The sequence below is a fragment of the Pezoporus flaviventris genome, unplaced genomic scaffold, assembly GCF_033815535.1.
Source record: "Pezoporus flaviventris isolate CSIRO_AGI_PZ_B2104156 unplaced genomic scaffold, CSIRO_AGI_Pfla_v1 ptg000116l, whole genome shotgun sequence".
Taxonomy (NCBI): Eukaryota; Metazoa; Chordata; class Aves; order Psittaciformes; family Psittacidae; genus Pezoporus; species Pezoporus flaviventris.
Window position 1 is genome coordinate 2,393,589 of NW_026892664.1, and position 17,704 is coordinate 2,411,292.

The 17,704-nt window shown below is 49.2% G+C and overlaps 1 protein-coding gene across 1 annotated transcript; it reads right to left on the reverse strand.

Moving 5' to 3' along the window:
- Window positions 1-15,636: 15,636 nt before the first annotated feature.
- On the reverse strand, window positions 15,637-17,276 carry LOC133282277 (olfactory receptor 14J1-like). The gene is made up of 2 exons (XM_061478316.1): window positions 16,770-17,276; window positions 15,637-15,642 (listed from the first exon to the last, which is right to left on the reverse strand). The coding sequence occupies exons 1-2, from the start codon at window positions 17,265-17,267 to the stop codon at window positions 15,637-15,639; spliced, it is 504 nt and encodes a 167-aa protein (XP_061334300.1). The 5' UTR covers window positions 17,268-17,276.
- Window positions 17,277-17,704: the final 428 nt, after the last annotated feature.

Genomic DNA, 17,704 nt, shown 5'->3' on the forward strand with positions numbered 1-17,704 from the left:
CAGCTCCATTCTGATCCAATTCAGTCCATTCCGATCCCGTTCGGCTCCATTTGGACCCAATTCGGCTCCATCCCAATCCCATTCAGCTCCATTCAGACCCAATTCGGCTCCATCCTGATCTGGTTCAGTCCCATCCCAATCCCATTCGGCTCCATTCAGACCCAGTTCGGCTCCATCCCAATTCAGTTCCCCTCTATTTTGACCCAGTTCAGTCCCATCCCAATCCTATTCAGCTCCATCCCAATCCCATTCAGTCCCATCCCGATTAAGTTCCGCTCCTTTTGGACCCAGTTCAGCCACATCCCAATCCCATTCGTCTTCATTCAGATCCAATTTGGTCCCATCCTGATCCCATTCATTCCTATCCTGATCCCACTTGGCTCCATTTGGACCCAGTGCGGTCCCATTCCAATCCCATTCGTCTCCGTCCCAGTATGATTCATCCCTATCCCAACCCAATTCAGCTCCATCCCGATCCCATTCGGCCCCATCCAGGTCCGGTCCGCCTCCAACCAGACCCAATCCAGCTCCATCGGGGCTCAACACGGCTCCATCTGGACCCATCCCGGCCCCATCCGGATCCGATCTGGCTCCATTTAGACCCAATGCGGCTCCATCCGGATCCAATCTGGTTCCATCCGGACCCATCCCGGCTCCATCCAGCCCCAATCCGGCTCCATCCAGCCCCAATCCAGCTCCATCCGGACCCACCCCAACTCCGCTGCTGCTGCCCTGACCCGGCACCCTGGGGCTGCTGCGGGCGCTGGGGCTGAGAGCCCACCCCGCCACCATTAAAGGCTCCTTTGCTGTCAACATCATTTTGGGCTGAAAACAGCACTTTTAGGGTCATTTACTGGGGTATAATGGGGTATAATAAGGTATAATGGGTTGTAATGGGGTTATAATGGGGTATAATGTGTTATAATGGGGTTACAATGGGATATAATGGGGTTATAATAGGGTATAATGGGATATAATGGCGGTATAATAAAGAATAATAGATTATAATGGGTTGCAATAAGGTTATAATTGGGTATAATATGTTATAATGGGGTATAAAGGGGTTACAATATGGTATAATGGGTTATAATGGGGTTATAATGTGGTTACGATGGGGTATAATAGGGTATATTGGGGTATAATGGGGTTATGATGTGGTTATAATGGATTATAATGGGGTATACTGGGGTTATCTCTTTCACGGACGCCCCCTTGTCGTGGGGAAAGAGCCTGCATGCCCCAGTGAGGTTGGGAGCTACGCCAGTGGTGGCTCATGCCTCCCGTAGGGTCTCCCCTTCCAGACCGGTCTCAACTGAAGGGGCAGACAAAGTGTGTCCATGGGCAGGATGGGCTCACCAGCCTTGGTGCAACCATCCTAGGAGAAGGACAGCTCTAACTTCAAACCGGGCAGACGGAGCTCGTTGGGCCCTGTAAGGCCATCCATCTCAGAAAAGGACACTCTAACCAAACTGCGACCGGAGGACTTTGCTGTCACCGTCCAAGCTCGCTAGGCCCTGGCAGACAAACATAAGGTGTAAAGGACGGGGCCAGTTCTGCGCATGCTGTGCCTCACCTAAAAAACCCACTGCTCCTTGGCCTTTTTAGTCATTAGCGTGCTTGTAGTAAGCGTGGGTAAAGGCCCTCCCAAATCAAGTCAAGCCATCATCATCATAATAGTTGCTAACAAAGCCTAACGTCCTTGAAGTTAATCATTTACAACCCCATACATCAATCAACCCCAGTCACAAATCAACCCCATCCTTCAATCAACCCCATCCTTCAATAAAACCCATCCTTCAATCAACTCCACCTTTAATCAACCCCATCCCCTAATCAACCCCATCCTTCAGTTAACCCCAATCTTCAATCAACCCCATTCTTCAATCAACCACATCCTTCAATCAACCCCATCATTCAATCAATCATAGAATCATAGAATAGTTAGGGTTGGAAAGGACCTGAAGCTCATCCAGTTCCAAACCCCTGCCATGGGCAGGAATACCTCACACTAAACCGTATTATCCAAGGCCTCATCCAACCTGGTCTTGAACACTGCCGGGGATAGAGCATTCACAACCTCCCTGGGCAACCCATTCCAGTGCCTCACCACCCTAACAGGAAAGAATTTCTTCCTTATATCAAATCTGAACTTCCCCTGTTTAAGTTTTAACCCGTTACCCCTTGTCCTGTCACTACAGTCCCTAATGAAGAGTCCCTCCCCAGCATCCCTATAGGCCCCCTTCAGATACTGGAAGGCTGCTGTGCGGTCTCCACGCAGCCTTCTCTTCTCCAGGCTGAACAGCCCCAACTTCCTCACCCTGTCTTCATACGGGAGGTGCTCCAGTCCCTGATCATCCTCATGGCCTCCTCTGGACTTGTTCCAACAGTTCCAAGTCCTTTTTATGTTGAGGACACCAGAACTGCACACAATGCTCCAGGTGAGGTCTCACAAGGGCAGAGTAGAGGGGCAGGATCACCTCCTTTGTCCTGCTGGTCATGCTCCTTTTGATGCAGCCCAGGATACGGTTGGCATTCTGGGCTGCAAGCGCACACTGCTGGCCCATGTTCATTTTCTCATCAAATAATAATAATGGGGTTCTGTGGGGCTATGATGGGGCTCTATGGAGTTATAATGGGGATCTATAACGCCATAATGAGGCTCTATGAGGCAATACTCAGGCTCTATGATGCAATAATGGGGCTCTACAAGGTAATAATGGGGCTCTATGAAACAATAATGGGGCTGTATAAGGTAATAATGGGGCTCTATGGGATTATAATGGGGCATTATGATGCAATAATGGGGCTCTATGAGGCAATAATCGGGCTCTATGAGGCAATAATGGGGATCTATGTGGTTATAAAGGGGCTCTATGATGCAATAATGGGGCTCTATGACGCAATAATAAGGATCTATGAAGCAATAATGGGGCTCTATGGAGTTTTAATGGGGCTCTGTAATGCAATAATGGGGCTCTATGAGGCAATAATGGGGCTCTATGAGGCAATAATGGGGCTCTATGATGTAATAATGGGGCTCTATGGGGCAATAATGGGGCTCTATGAAGCAATAATGGGGCTCTATGAGGCAACAATGGGGCTCTATGACGCAATAATGGGGCTCTATGACGTAACAATGGGGCTCTATGACGCAATAATGGGGCTCTATGACACAATAATGGGATCTATGTGGTTAAAAGGGGCTCTATGATGCAATAATGGGGCTCTATGAGGCAATAATGAGGCTCTATGAGGCAATAATGGGGCTCAATGAGGCAATAATGAGCCTCTGTGAGGTAATAATCGGGGTCTATAGAAGCAATAATGGGGCTCTATGGGGCAAAAATGGGGCTCTATGAGGTAATAATAGGGCTCTATGAGGAAATAATGGGGCTCTATGAAGCAGTAATAATGCTCTATGAGGTAATAATGGGGCTCCATGAGGCAAAAATGGGGCTCTGTGAGTCTATAATGGCGTCTATGAGGCAATAATGGGGCTCTATGTGGTTATAAAGGGGCTCTATGACGCAATAATGAAGCTCTATGATGCAATAATGGGGCTCTACCACAATAATGGGGCTGTATGAGTCAATAATGAGGCTCTATGAGGCAATAACGGGGCTCCATGAGGCAATAATCGGGCTCTGTGAGATAATAATTGGGCTCTAGGATGCAATAATGGGGCTCTATGAGGTAATAATGGGGCTCTATGACGCAATAATGGGGCTCTATGAGGCAATAATGGGGTGTATGAGGCAATAATGGGGCTCTATGTGGTAATAATGGGGCTCTATGATGCAATAATGGGGGTCTATGAAGCAATAGTGGGGCATTACGAGGCAATATAGGGCTCTATGAGGCAATAATGGGCCTCTATGAGGTTATAAGGGGGATGTGTTAGGCTATAATAGGGTTTATGAGGCAATAATGGGGCTCTATGATGCAATAATGGGGCTCTATGAGGCAATAATGGGGTCTATGAGGCTATAACGGGCCTCTATGGGGTTATAATGGGGCTCTATGAGGCAGTAATTAGGCTGTATAGAGCCCCATTAATGCCTCATAGAGCCCCTTTATAACCACATAGAGCCCCATTTTTGCCTCATAGACCCCATTACAGCCCTATAGAGCCCTATATTGCCTCATAGAGCCCCATTATAGCTTCATAGAACCCCATTATTGCATCATACAGCCCATTATAGCCCCACAGAACCTTGCTATTGCCCCATAGAGCCCCATTAAAGCCCGATAGAACCCCATTACAGCCTCATTATTGTCTCATAGAACCCTATTACTGCCACTTAGAGCCCCATTATTGCTTCAGAGAGCCCGATTATTGCCTCATAGACCCAATTATTACCCCACAGAGCCCCATACAACCCCCATACAACCCCATTATTGCATCATAGAGCTTCATTATTACCTCATAGAGCCCCATTATTGCCTCATAGACCCCATTATTGCCCCATAGAGCCCCATCATAGCCCCATAGAGCCCCATTATTGTCTCATAGAGCCCCATTATAGCCCCATAGAGCCCCATTATTGCCTCATAGAGCCCCATTATAGCCCCATAGAGCCCCATTATTGCCTCATAGACCCTATTACAGCCTCATAGAGTCTCATTATTGCCTCCCAGAGCCCTATTATTGCTCCATAGAGCCCCATTATAACGCCATAGAGCCCCATTATTGCCTCATAGAGCCCCATTATTGCATCATAGAGCCCCTTTAAAACCACATAGAGCCCCATTATTGCCTCATAAAGCCTCATTATAGCGTCATAGAGCCCCATTATTGCCTCATAGACTCCAGTATAGCCTCATAGAGCACCATTATTGCGTCATAGTGCTGCATTGTATCCCCATAGAGTCCCATTATAGCCCCATAGAACCCCATTATTGCATCATACAGCTCGTTATAGCCCCATAGAACCCCATTATTGCCTCATAGAGCCCCATTATAGCCTCAGAGAGCTTCATTATTGCCTCATAGACCCCAGCATAGCCTCAGAGAGCCTCATTATTGCCCCATAGAGGCCAATTATAGCCTCACGGAGTCCCATTATTGCTCCACAGAGCTCCATTATAGCCTCATAGACCCCTTACAGCCTCTTAGATACTTTTATAGCCCCATAGAGCCCCATTATTGCCTGATAGAGCCCCATTATTCCCTTATAGTGCACCATTATAGCCCCATTATAGCCCCATAGAACCCCATTATTGCCTCATACAGCCCCATTATAATTCCATTCTAGCCTCAGAGAACCCCATTATTACCTCATAGACCCCATTATAGCCTCAGAGTTCCGTTACTGCCCCCAAAAAACTCATTATAGCCTCATAGAGCCCCATTATACCGAATACAGCCCCATTATAGCCTCATAGACCCCATTACAGCCTCATTGACCCCATTACAGCCTCATAGATTCCATTATAGACCCATAGAGAACTATTATTGCCTCATAGAGCCCCATTATTGCCTCATAGAGCCCCATTATACCTTATAGAGCCCCATTATTATTACTTGATGAGAAAATGAACATGGGCCAGCAGTGTGAGTTTGCATCCCAGAAAGCAACTGTATCCTGGGCTGCATCAAAAGGAGCGTTACCAGCAGGTCAAAGGAGGTGATCCTGCCCCTCTACTCTGCTCTTCTGAGACCTCACCTGGAGCACTGTGTGCAGTTCTGGTGTCCTCAACATAAAAAGGACATGGAACTGTTGGAACAAGTCCAGAGGAGGCCACGAGGATGATCAGGTACTGGAGCACCTCCCGTATGAAGACAGGGTGAGGAAGTTGGGGCTGTTCAGCCTGGAGAAGAGAAGGCTGCGTGGAGACCTCAGAGCAGCCTTCCAGTATCTGAAGGGGGCCTATAGGGATGCTGGAGAGGGACTCTTCATTAGGGACTGTAGTGATAGGACAAGGGGTAACAGGTTAAAATTTAAACAGGGGAAGTTTGGATTGGATCTAAGGAGGAAATTCTTTCCTGTTAGGGTGGTGAGGCACTGGAATGTGTTGCCCAGGGAGGTTGAGAATGCTCCATCCCTGGCAGTGTTCAAGACCAGGTTGGACAAGGCCTTGGGTGATATGATGTAGCATATGGTGTCCCTGCCCATGGGAGGGGGGTTGGAACTGGATGATCTTAAGGTCCTTTCCAACCCTAACTATTCTATGATTCTATGACTCCTTTATGACTCCTCTATAAAACCTCTATGACTCCTCTATGCCTCTTTATTGACTGCTCTGACACCTTATTGACTTCTCTATGACTGCTCTATGTCTCCTCTAAGACTCCTGTATGACTCTATGACACTATGACTCCTCTAAGACTCCTCTGAGTCTATGACACTGTGACACCTCTATGACTCCTGTATGAGTCCTGTATGCCTCCTCTGTGACTCCTCTATGACTCCACTATTACTCATCTATGAACATTCTACAACTCCTCTATGACTTCTCTATGACTACTCTGTGACTCTTCTTTGACTCCTCTATGACTTCTCTATGACTCCTCTATGACTCCTCTTGAATGGATCTATGACACCCCTATGATGCCTCTATGATGCTTCTATGACTCCACTGGGACTCCACTGTGACTCTACTGTGACTCCTCTATGACTCCTCTAAGACTATTCTATGACTCGTCTCTGACCCCTCATTGACCCCTCTTTGACTCCTCTATGACTTCTCTATGACACTATGACTTCTCTATGACTCCTCTATGACACCTCTATGACTCCTCTATGACTCTTCTATGACTCCTCTGTGATGCCGCTGTGATTTCTTCATGAGTCCTCTCTGACATTTCAACAACACCTCTATGATTCCACCATGACTCCTCTTTGACTCCTCTATTACTCCTCTATGCCTCCACTGCGACTTCACTATGACTCCTCTATGACTCCTCTTGACTGCTCTAAGACTCCTCTACGACTCCTATATGACTCATCTATGACTCTTCTAGGACTCCTCTCTGACTCCTCTCTGACTCCTGACTCATCTCTGACTCCTCTATGACCCCTCATTGACCTCTCTATGACCCCTCTGTGACGCATCTATGACTAATCTATCACGCCTCTATGTCGCCTCAAAGACACCTCTATGACACCACTATGATGCCTCTATGAGGCCTCTATGACTCCACTGCCACTGTCCTTTATGACTGACTCCTCTGTGACTCCTCTGTGACTACACTTTGACTCCTCTATGACCCATATAAGACTCCCCTATGACTCCACTAGGACTCCTCTAAGACTCGTCCAGGACTCGTCTAGGACTCCTCTAGGACATCTCTATAATACATCCATGATTCTATGACTCCTCTATGACTTGTGAATGACTCGTCTATGATTCCTCTTACATGATCTTAAGGTCCTTTCCAACCCTAATGATTCTATGATTCTATGATTCTATGCCTTCTCTATGACTCCTCCATCTCCTCTATGACACCCCTATGACTCTATGATACTATGACTACTCTATGACTCCTCCATGACTCCTCCATGAATCCTCCATGACACCTCTATGACTCCTCTACAACTGCTCTATGACCCCTCTATGACTCATCCAGGACTCCTGTATGACTCCTCTATGTCTCCTATATGACTCCCCTAGGACTCCTCTATGACTCCTCTATGACACCTCTATGATGCCACTATGATGCCTCTATGACCCCTCTATGACCCCCATTATGACTCTACTATGACTCCTAAGATTGCTCTATGAGCCGTCTATTAGCCATCTGACTCCTCTATGCCTCCTCTATAACACTATGACTCTTCTACGACTCCCCTACAATATTACTGACCACCTTTACAGCAGTGAAGATAAAGGAACAACCTGCTTGGATACATCATTCAAGAATTAAGAAAGCACCAGAGCTACAGAAGACATGGCGGATCGAACCTTCAGGACCCTTACGTATGAAATTGCGTCGGTCATAATTTGGACTCATATGATAACTGGAGCACAAGCTTGGGACCAGAACTTACACCTGAAGTTAGTGCAGAATATTACTAATGTTTTTAATCGTACTGACTATTGGGTGTGTGCACAGTTGCCTAAATCAGGAGAAAGCCTGGATCTCCCATTAATTGGAGTTCCAATTCCAAACACTGCCTCATGGACAAATTTGTGGGTGAACACTAGCAATCTGTATTCGAAGGAAAGGTTAAACTTTGGAATAGTTAATCCTAATCCAGGTAATAAACATTACACCTGTGCACAAAGATGTATTACACCAGGAACCAGGGTAGGAGATCATGCTTGTTTCAATGCCACAGATGTAGGTCACCATTCAAATTGCGATCGTGCTATTAATATAGATGGTATTGTAGTTCAGTGATGGCCTGTTCCTAAAGGTACTGGTTATGTGGAGAAAATGCTTATAAGACTCTGCCCCCCAGCTGGAAGGAGGCATGCACCTTAGGTGCTGTAATACCCAATTTTACTATTATCAACAGGTATCCTTCTGGGACCTGGATTAGAAGTTTTGCTAAACGGATTAAGAGAGGGTTTAACCCGATTATTGAATGGCACACTGCATTTCATAGTTTTGTAAGAGGGCTAATTCCATCTTTGGGAGTAAGTGAATTAGAGAAGGCAATTGTAAATATCTCAGCAACCATAGAGGAAATGGAAAGTAAAAACATTGATATAATTCAGGCAGAACAACAAGAGATAACCAGCCTGTCTAAAGTGGTATTACAAAACTGAATAGCTCTAGACATGTTACTGGCAGGACAAGGAGGGGTTTCTTCCATAATCAATGAAAGCTGTTGTTCCTATACAGACTGAAGTGGCAGAATCGAAACAGATCTGGAGGAAATTTGGAAACAAACTAAGATATTTCATGAAATGGCCATGGATGACACCTCCTGGGGTTTTGAAGAAATATGGAAAAAAATAACTTCATGGTTACCTGAACCTCTCCTGGTTGAGGAATATTGATGTTATTTGTTTTACTATTGATTACTTGTGGTATGATACAATGTTCCCTCTGCTGTTGTAAATGGTCTATGATCAATTATGACGATTGGCAAAGGAACGAAATTAAGCACCAAGTAGAAACGGGAAATTATTTCAAAAAGTCTTTAGATGGTAATGGTAATATAAAAAATGTTGCAAAAGAATTTGCAAAAGGACAGAAAAAGGGGGAATTTGAGACAAGGGGGGAGGCAAAACATTACAAAATGAAATATATATACCTTTAGAATCAGTTTTAAGTAATGTTGTTTGATGGCTTTGTAACAGTAGCAATGGAAAATTACGGAGGTGCATGATACACATAAAAAAAAACAGACCGCGGCTAGAGAACAGGCTGAGAATTCTTTCTCATGTAAGATAAACCATTATAGCTGACATAGTTTTAGGCCCTTATGACCTTAGTACAAAATGAGTGTAAGAAAAACAGGCTAGAAGAACAGGACACAGGGATAAGGGGTATCTGGGAATGGCAGGTGTCCAGGATGGGCTGCAGTTAAGCTAATTGATAAGTAGAAGGACAGGAGGATTGTTATGTCTGTGGTGTAAACAAACCAAAGAAGTTGGTATGAGCATCTACTGCGTGTGCTTCAAAGGCTGCCAGAAGTGATGAAGATCGTTGGAGGAAGTAAACGACCCTCGGAGACCACCCCCACAATTCTGTACGCATGCGGGGAACTTTCTGGAAAATGATGTAATCCATACGTAGCCTCATGAATATGTATGTATGCCCAGGGACTATGAAAGGACGGCTTGTGTGGCAGCTGGGGGAAACACATTACGAGGAGCTATCCCCGTGTCTCCCGGCGCCGCAGTAAAGAATACCTGCTTGTCAGCTTGAAAACTTTGTTGGTGAGTTTGTTCCTGGAGTTTTGTCTGAGATCACCTTGCACACCCAGAGCCGTGCACTGCAGCAGCAGCGTCTCTCTGGCCTCCTGCTGCCGCTGCGCTGTTGTCGACCTGGTCTGCCCTCACCTGGGGGCCCAGCGCCCAACATTCCTGACTCATGGTGGCACTGCTGGCTCTGCGGGTACTGGGGCAGGAGAAGAGCACCCAACATTCCTGAATCATGGTGGCACTGCTGGCTCTGCAGGTACTGGGGCAGGAGAAGAGCACCCAACATTCCTGAATCATGGTGGCACTGCTGGCTCTGCGGGTACTGGGGCAGGAGAAGAGCACCCAACATTCCTGAATCATGGTGGCACTGCTGGCTCTGCAGGTACTGGGGCAGGAGAAGAGCACCCAACATTCCTGAATCATGGTGGCACTGCTGGCTCTGCGGGTACTGGGGCAGGAGAAGAGCACCCAACATTCCTGAATCATGGTGGCACTGCTGGCTCTGCAGGTACTGGGGCAGGAGAAGAGCACCCAACATTCCTGAATCATGGTGGCACTGCTGGCTCTGCGGGTACTGGGGCAGGAGAAGGGCCCTGGCTGATGCTGCTCCTTGTGGTGTCGTGGTGGCTGCGGAGGTGACAGCCCTGGAGCAGGCACCTCATCTCCTGGTTCCTGGGATGTCCCTGGTGGCTCCTCAACTGTTGGAGCTGGTTCTGCTGACACAAGTGCTTCACCCTCCTCTTTGTCCACCCACCCAGGCTGCAATGGCTTCCCTTCGGTACAGCAGCATTGAGGGAGACCGTGCCAAGAGCTGTGCTGGAGCTGAGGGAAACCACATCCACTCTTTGCCTCCTCACACACAACTGCAGGCTCTCAGCTTGGCCAGGCAGCAGTTACCCTTCGGACGGCGTTTAGGTGCCCAGAGATGTCACCCAAGAGGACTCTGATGCTGGCACACGCCTCACCAAAGGCAGCTTGTACAGCCTGGGCTCCCCTGGGTTGCCCTTGGCACCTTTATCAAAGGTAAGCACAACATGTCCTTGTCCTCTGTCCCAAGAGACCTCTGCCAATCCAATAACCTTTCACAAGGGGGATCCCAAAGGAAAGCCGATCTTCCCCTGTAACTGCACTGCCACTGTCCTGCCTGTTACACCGCGTCCTTCATTCCTCTCATCTTTCGTAGATTTTCCTTTCAAATAACCCTTTCAAATAACTTCTATCAGATGCCCTTTGTAATCTTCCTGCACTCGGAAACCTCCCCAGTTCCCTGGAAGACAATCTGGAAGACTTGACAAAAACTACACAGTGAGACATGGCTCATCAGGGTTTAATGAGCCCCACGGTGTATTTGGGCTGAGTCCTTGAACCTCAGGTGCTGAGAGGAGACTGAGGAAACCTCTCAAGAAGTCCAAGTCAGAAACAAAGCCCCAAGTCCCTTCAGCATTAATGGGCCCCACTGAGGGCTGTTGCTGACAAAGCCTCCCCAGGGACTCGTTAAAGCAAGTAACTGGAGGCTGTGATTACAGGAGACAAAGGCAAAGTGCAGGTGTCTGATGGTGAGAAAACCCTTTGTTTGTTTGATGATGCAGAAAGGCCAAGCCCTGACCACAGCCCTTGGAGAAGCAGAGCCTGAAATCCTGAGGATGAAAGTTCTCCTCATAGGCCTTGATGAAAGAGGCAACTGCCATAGCCCAGGGCACAGAGGCCTTTTGCTCTTTTGGGCCTTTCAGCCGTGCCAGAACCCTGTCATCTCTGCTGCAGGCTGTCCTACACTGGCCCATGCCTGCACCTCTTTCCCTTCAGGCTGTTGACCCCCATCTTGCTTTCCCACCTAGCTCTCACCTGGCATTTCTGTACCTTCAGTCCCACCTCTGTACCCATCGCTGTCTGTTCCTTGAAACACAAAGCCATGGGCTGAGCCAGACTCCCTCTGGGTGACCACAAGTCACCTCAAGTCCACCTTTTGAGAGACATTTCTCTTTCCTAACTTTGAATCTGAACCTTCCAAGCTGCACTTTGCAGAGGTTTCCTTCTCTTCCTGCCTGCAAGAAAACCTCCATCATCTCTGCAGCCACATTTCACCTAGTTGTAGGCTGCTACTACAGTGTCAATTCAGCAGGTGGAGTGAATACCCCTCAGCAAGCTGATCTAAAGGAGGCTTCTAGAGGAATGGGTGATGCAATCAGTATAGAGAAAAAAGCACCATGAGAGAGCAGTGGGAAAACACAATGGTCTGGATTGAGAACTTCTTGGCAAGAGCCAAAAGGAAAGGTGGTGTCCTTGGGTGCAAGGTATCCCATGCTCTGGGGACAGGGCGCTTCATCTGGGACAGCTTCCTGCCCGTAGCACCCTCTCTGCTGCGCACTCCCCGCTCTCTGCCCGCACTCACAAGTGTCTCACAGAAGCTTTGCACCTCCACTGCAGGAGGTTCCTGCATTCCCCAGGCTCAGGGATGGATCCTGTATCCCACAGGAGAAGCAGGATAAGGTGTTTTTGGGGTGGTTGTGGTTTTCTGAAGGGCTGTTTTGGCTGTTTTGTTTTGGTTTTGGTCTGGTTTTGGCCTGTTTTGGGTCTGTTTTGGGGCTCTGACCCTGTATCCCACAGGAGATGAAGGAGAAGGTGGTTTTGGCATGGTTTTTGGTATGTTTTGGGGTGGTTTTGTTCTCTTTTGGGGCTGTTTTGGGGCTCTGACCCTGTACCCCACAGGAGAAGCAGGACAAGGTGGTTTGGGGCTGTTTTTCTCCTGTTTTGTGGGTGTTTTTGGCTGTTTTGAGGCTCTGGCCCTGTATCCCCTAGGAGAAGCGGGACAAAGTGGTTTTGGTGTGGTTTGGGTTTGTTTTGGTTTTTTCGGTGGTTTTGGGTTTTCTCCTGTTTTATGCCTCTCTTTTGGGGCTCTGACCCTATATCCTACAGGAGAAGCAGGAGAAGTTGGTTTTGGTGTGGGTGTGGGCTGTTTTTGTCCTGTTTTTGAGGTCTGACCCGGTATCCCATAGGAGAAGCAGGACAAGGTGGTTTTGGGGTGGTTTTGGCTGTTTTCTGGGTTTTGGGTTGGTTTTGGCCTGGTTTTTGCCTCTATTGGGTTTGTTTAGGGGCTCTGACTTTGTATTCCACAGGAGAAGCAGGACAAGGTGGTTTTGGTGGTGTTTGGTGGTGTTTTGTGGGTGTTTTTGGTTAGTTTTGTCCTGTTTTGGGTCTGTTTTGGGGGTCTGACCCTGTATCCCATAGGAGAAGCAGGATAAAGTGGTTTTAGGGTGTTTTTTTGGGTGTTTTGGGGTTGTTTTGGGAGTGGTTTTGGGCTGTTTAGTCCTGTTTGGGTCTTTTTGGTGGTCTGACCCTGTATTCCAAAGAAGAAGCAGGACAAGGTGATTTTGGGGTGATTTTGGCCTTTTTTGTGGTTTTCTTTGCATGTTTTGGTCTGGTTTTCCCCTGTTTTTGGGCTGTTTTACGGCTGTTTTGGGGCTCTGACCCTATATCCCGTAGGAGAAGGAGGAGAAGGCATTTTTGGGCTGGTTTTGGGTGTGCTTTGGGGCTTTTTTTGTCCATTTTTGGGGCTCTGACCTTGTATCCCACAGGGGAAGCAGGATAAGGTGGTTTTGGGATAGTTTTGGGGTGGTTTGGGGGTGTTTTGGTCTTGTTTTGGGTGGTTTTGGGGTGGTTTTGTCCTGTTTGTGTGGCTGTTTTTTGGTTCTGACCCTGAGTTTCATAGGAGAAGCAGGAGAAGATGGGTTTGGGCTGGTTTTTTGGGGTGTTTTTGTCCTGTTTTGGGTCTGTTTTGAGGCTCTGACCCTGTATCCCATAGGAGAAGCAGGACAAGGTGGTTTGGGGGGGGTTGTGCTGTTATTGGGGTGGCACTGTGCACACAGGGGTGCTCCGGGAGAGACCACATGAGTAACCTGTTCTAGTGGAAAATGTCCCTACCTGTCGTAGCGCTTTCAATGAGCTTTAAGATCCCTTCCACCCTAACACACTCTGGGATTCCATGATTCTCTGCTGTGCCAATGTCGGTCCCTCTCCACTCCTCGTAGGTGGCCGTGACGCCCTGTTCCATTGCCCAGGTTGAGCTGTGACCCCTCGCATGCTCCACCTCCGGACCAAAGGCACTGAGGAAGAGCAGCCCGTGAGGGACCTCCCCGAGCCAGCTGGGCAGAGGCTGATCCCCCTGCAGGGACTCCTGGAGCATTCCTGCATTCCCCAGGCTCAGGGATGGATCCTGCATTCCAGGCAAGTTTGGGTAGTGCAAGAGAGGGAGACAGGAAGGTGGGCTCATGGGGCATGATGAGCAGCGTTCAGGCACCCGCAGCAGTGGGCATTCCCCATGTGCCACGCTGAGGCATGTTCCCATGAGGGAAAGTTCTCAGATAGCCTCTGGTTTGTCCAGGGCCTGCAGCCACACTCCAGGAACACCTACTCCTCCTCCACCTACAGACACCAACTGCTCTCCATTGCCGGGCTCTGTCATGCTTGTAAGGATTTGTTAAAGCCCTGAACCATCACTTTGCTTCTTGCTGACTTTGCTCCACCCTCTTTCACCTCCCTACACACTGCTCATTGCCACCAGTAACTAACTGAAGAGCTAAGAAGCTCTCAAGGCTTTCCTCAGGGGCTGACCATGTTTCTCCATTCACCACTGATGGATCCACTGAGTGCCAGGTGTGAGGTTCCTGCAGAGGCAGAGAAGTCCCTGGGCAGAGCCCTGCTGCTGGGAGCAGTGTGCAGGGCAGAGCTGAGCACACAGCCCATGGCATGGGCTCTGGGAGCACTGAGAGGGAGCAGAGGTGGGCACAGAGCAGCAGCTCCTGGCAGGGACAGCTCCAGGCAGCAGAGATATGGATGGGCAGGGAGTGGGGGGAAAGTGCAGCCCAGCCCTGGGGAGGGTGCGTTCAGGCAGCTCTCTTGGGGTCTGCCACTGGAGGTGGCTGCTGGCCATGCTCTGCTGCCCACAGCCCTTTGCTTCTCTCCATGAGAGCTCCGTGATCTTCTCTTTGAAACCGTGCTCCCCTGCTTTCAGCACAGGACAGGTGTTTGTGGGGGTTCTTAAGACCAATTTGTGTGTGAAGGCATCATATACAAGTGTTGTAAGCACAGGGCAAATGGGAAAGTACTGATGGACACTGCAGCCCTCCTTGCTCTGCACTAAGCTACAAGGAGCTGAGAACTTCTCCCTGTTTCAATACTGTTCTGATTTTATGTCATACAAAGAATGTTTTATAGTCCCATTCCCCCCCCCAAAAGTGTTATGCCAGTAAATAAATAACACAGTCCAAATAACTCTAAGGCCATGCTGAACCTCTCTTGTGCAGCCCAAACTCGAGTCATGAGTACAAGTAGTGAACTTTACAATGAAATTGGATTTCATCTGTCATCCCTTGTGAGCATCAGAGGTGGACAAAGCACTGCTTCAGAACAAAGCTGACTCCCATCCAACCTGGCCTTGAACACTGCCAGGGATGGGGCAGCCACAGCTTCTCTGGGCACCCTGTGCCAGTGTTGCACCACTCTCAAAGGGAACAACTTCATCTGAATGTCCAAGCTGAATCTTCCTTTTTTCAGCTTAAAGCCATTCCCCCTTGTTCTGTCACTGCAGGCCCTTGCAAAAACCCCTCTCCACATTTCTTGTAGGCCCTGCTTAGATATGGAGAGATTGCTAAGATATCTCCCTGGAACCTTCTCTTCTCCAGGCTGAGCACCCACATCTCTCAGCCTGTTTCCATTGGAGACGTGTTCCAGCCCTTAGAGCATCTTTGTGACCCTTCATAAGCCCATCATTGTAGGATCAGAAGTGAACAGAGGTTGGAAGGGACCCCAGGAGGTCTCAAGTCAAACCTGTCAGGAGCAGAGTCAGAGCGAGTGGTTCAAGGCTTGATTCAGTCTGAGTTGGCAATCCTTAAGGCCAGAGACTGCACAGCCTCTCTGGGTGACCTGATGCAGCCCTTGCCTGAGCCGATTGGAACAAGGTTTCCTTCTGTCCTGGCTGAACCTCTCCTCTGTCACTGTCCCCCACTGCCTTTTGGCCTCCCACCAGGCACCATGGTGAGGAGCCTGCCTCTGTATTCTCCATGTCCTCCTTGCCAGTACAGGCAGCCAGTCCCCATCAGCCTTCCCTTCTCCAGGCTGGAGAAGCCCAGCTCCCCCAAACTCTCCCCACAGGCATCGTGCTCCAGTATCTCCTGACCTGAGGGCCCATTACTAAACCCATTCCTTAACTGGGGATCTGAAACCTGGATGGAGGATTCCAGATCATCCCTTCCCTTGTTCTCCTGCCGTGCTCCTGCTCATACAGCCCCCGATGCTGCTGTCCTCCCTTGCTGCCTCCTGTCCAGCTCCTGCCCACCCAGACCTTTCCCATGGGCTGTTCTCAGCCAGGCAGCCCCAGCCTGTGCCATTGTAAGGGAGTTTCCTGCAGGGACCCCTGTGTCCCCTGCTCCCCTGCCCAGGACACCCTGAGAGCTCTGAACCCCCCCCCCAATGCCATCCCATCTCCGCACACCAGCGCAACAGCCCCATTAATTGGGCTCCCCAAGAGCTCTTCCTGCTGCAGGCAGAGAGCAGCCATCCCAGAGCTGGAGCAGACAGAAAGCTGCTTTCATTCCCCTTCATTCCTGACATGTGAGGACGTATCACAGAGAAGAAGTTGCTGCAGGATCATTTATTTCCCTTAAATGCAATCAGAGACCAGAGTGACACAAAGTCTGTGGGTCACACAGCACGAGTGGCAACTTAATTAGGAAATGAAAACTGACATTTCTATGAAGACAACATCATCACAAATTGAAATAGGAAAACAAATGTAAAGCAGGAAAGACAGACGTGACCTGTCGTGACCTACACTGGAAACCCTTTCCAGGGTAAAAAAAGCAGCGTATATCTGCTGAAACATATCTGGTCACCAGCTTCCTCACAGCATCCTTCAGCTCCCGGTTCCTCAGGCTGTAGATGGGGGGGTTCACTGCTGGAGGCACCACCGAGTACAGCACTGATACCACCAGATCCAGGGATGGGGAGGAGATGGAGGGGGGCTTCAGGTAGGCAAAGACAGCAGTGTTGACAAGGAGGGAAAGCACGGCCAGGTGAGGGAGGCACGTGGAAAAGGCTTTGTGGCGTCCCTGCTCAGAGGGCATCCTCAGCTCGGCCCTGAAGATCTGCACATAGGACCCCACAATGAAAACAAAACAGCCAACAGTAATCAGGACACCAACCACAAGAAGCCCGACTTCCCTGAGGTAGGAGCGTGAGCAGGAGAGCTTGAGGATCTGGGGGATTTCACAGAAGAACTGCTCCACAGCATTGCCTCGGCAGAGGGGCAGTGAAAATGTATTGGCCGTGTGCAGCAGAGCAGTGAGAAACCCAGTGCCCCAGGCAGCTGCTGCCATGTGGACACAAGCTCTGCTGCCCAGGAGGGTCCCATAGTGCAGGGGCTTGCAGATGGCCACGTAGCGGTCGTAGGACATGGCAGTGAGGAGAAAATACTCTGCTGAGATGAAAAAGGCAACGAAAAAGAGCTGTGCAGCACAACCTGTGTAGGAGATTGTCCTGGTGCCCCAGAGGGAATTGGCCATGGATTTGGGGACAGTGGTGGAGATGCAGCCCAGGTCCAGCAGGGAGAGGTTGAGGAGGAAGAAGTACATGGGGGTGTGGAGGCGCTGGTCGCAGGCTGTGCTGGTGATGATGAGGCTGTTGCCCAGGAGCGCAGCCAGGGAGATGCCCAGGAAGAGCCAGAAGTGGCAGAGCTGCAGGTCCCGCGTGTGTGCGAATGGCAGGAGGAGGAAGTGGGTGATGGAGCTGCCGTTGGACATCTGCTGCCTCTGGGCATGGGGCAGTGTCCGAGGAGAAAAAGGCAGTGACAGGTTAGGACAGGAGGGATGTCAGATACAGAACTTCAGTTTAC

Coding starts and splice junctions, on each gene's coding strand:
- LOC133282277 (XM_061478316.1), bottom strand. CDS start 17,267: ATGTCCTACGACCGCTACGTGGCCATCTGCAAGCCCCTGCACTATGGG.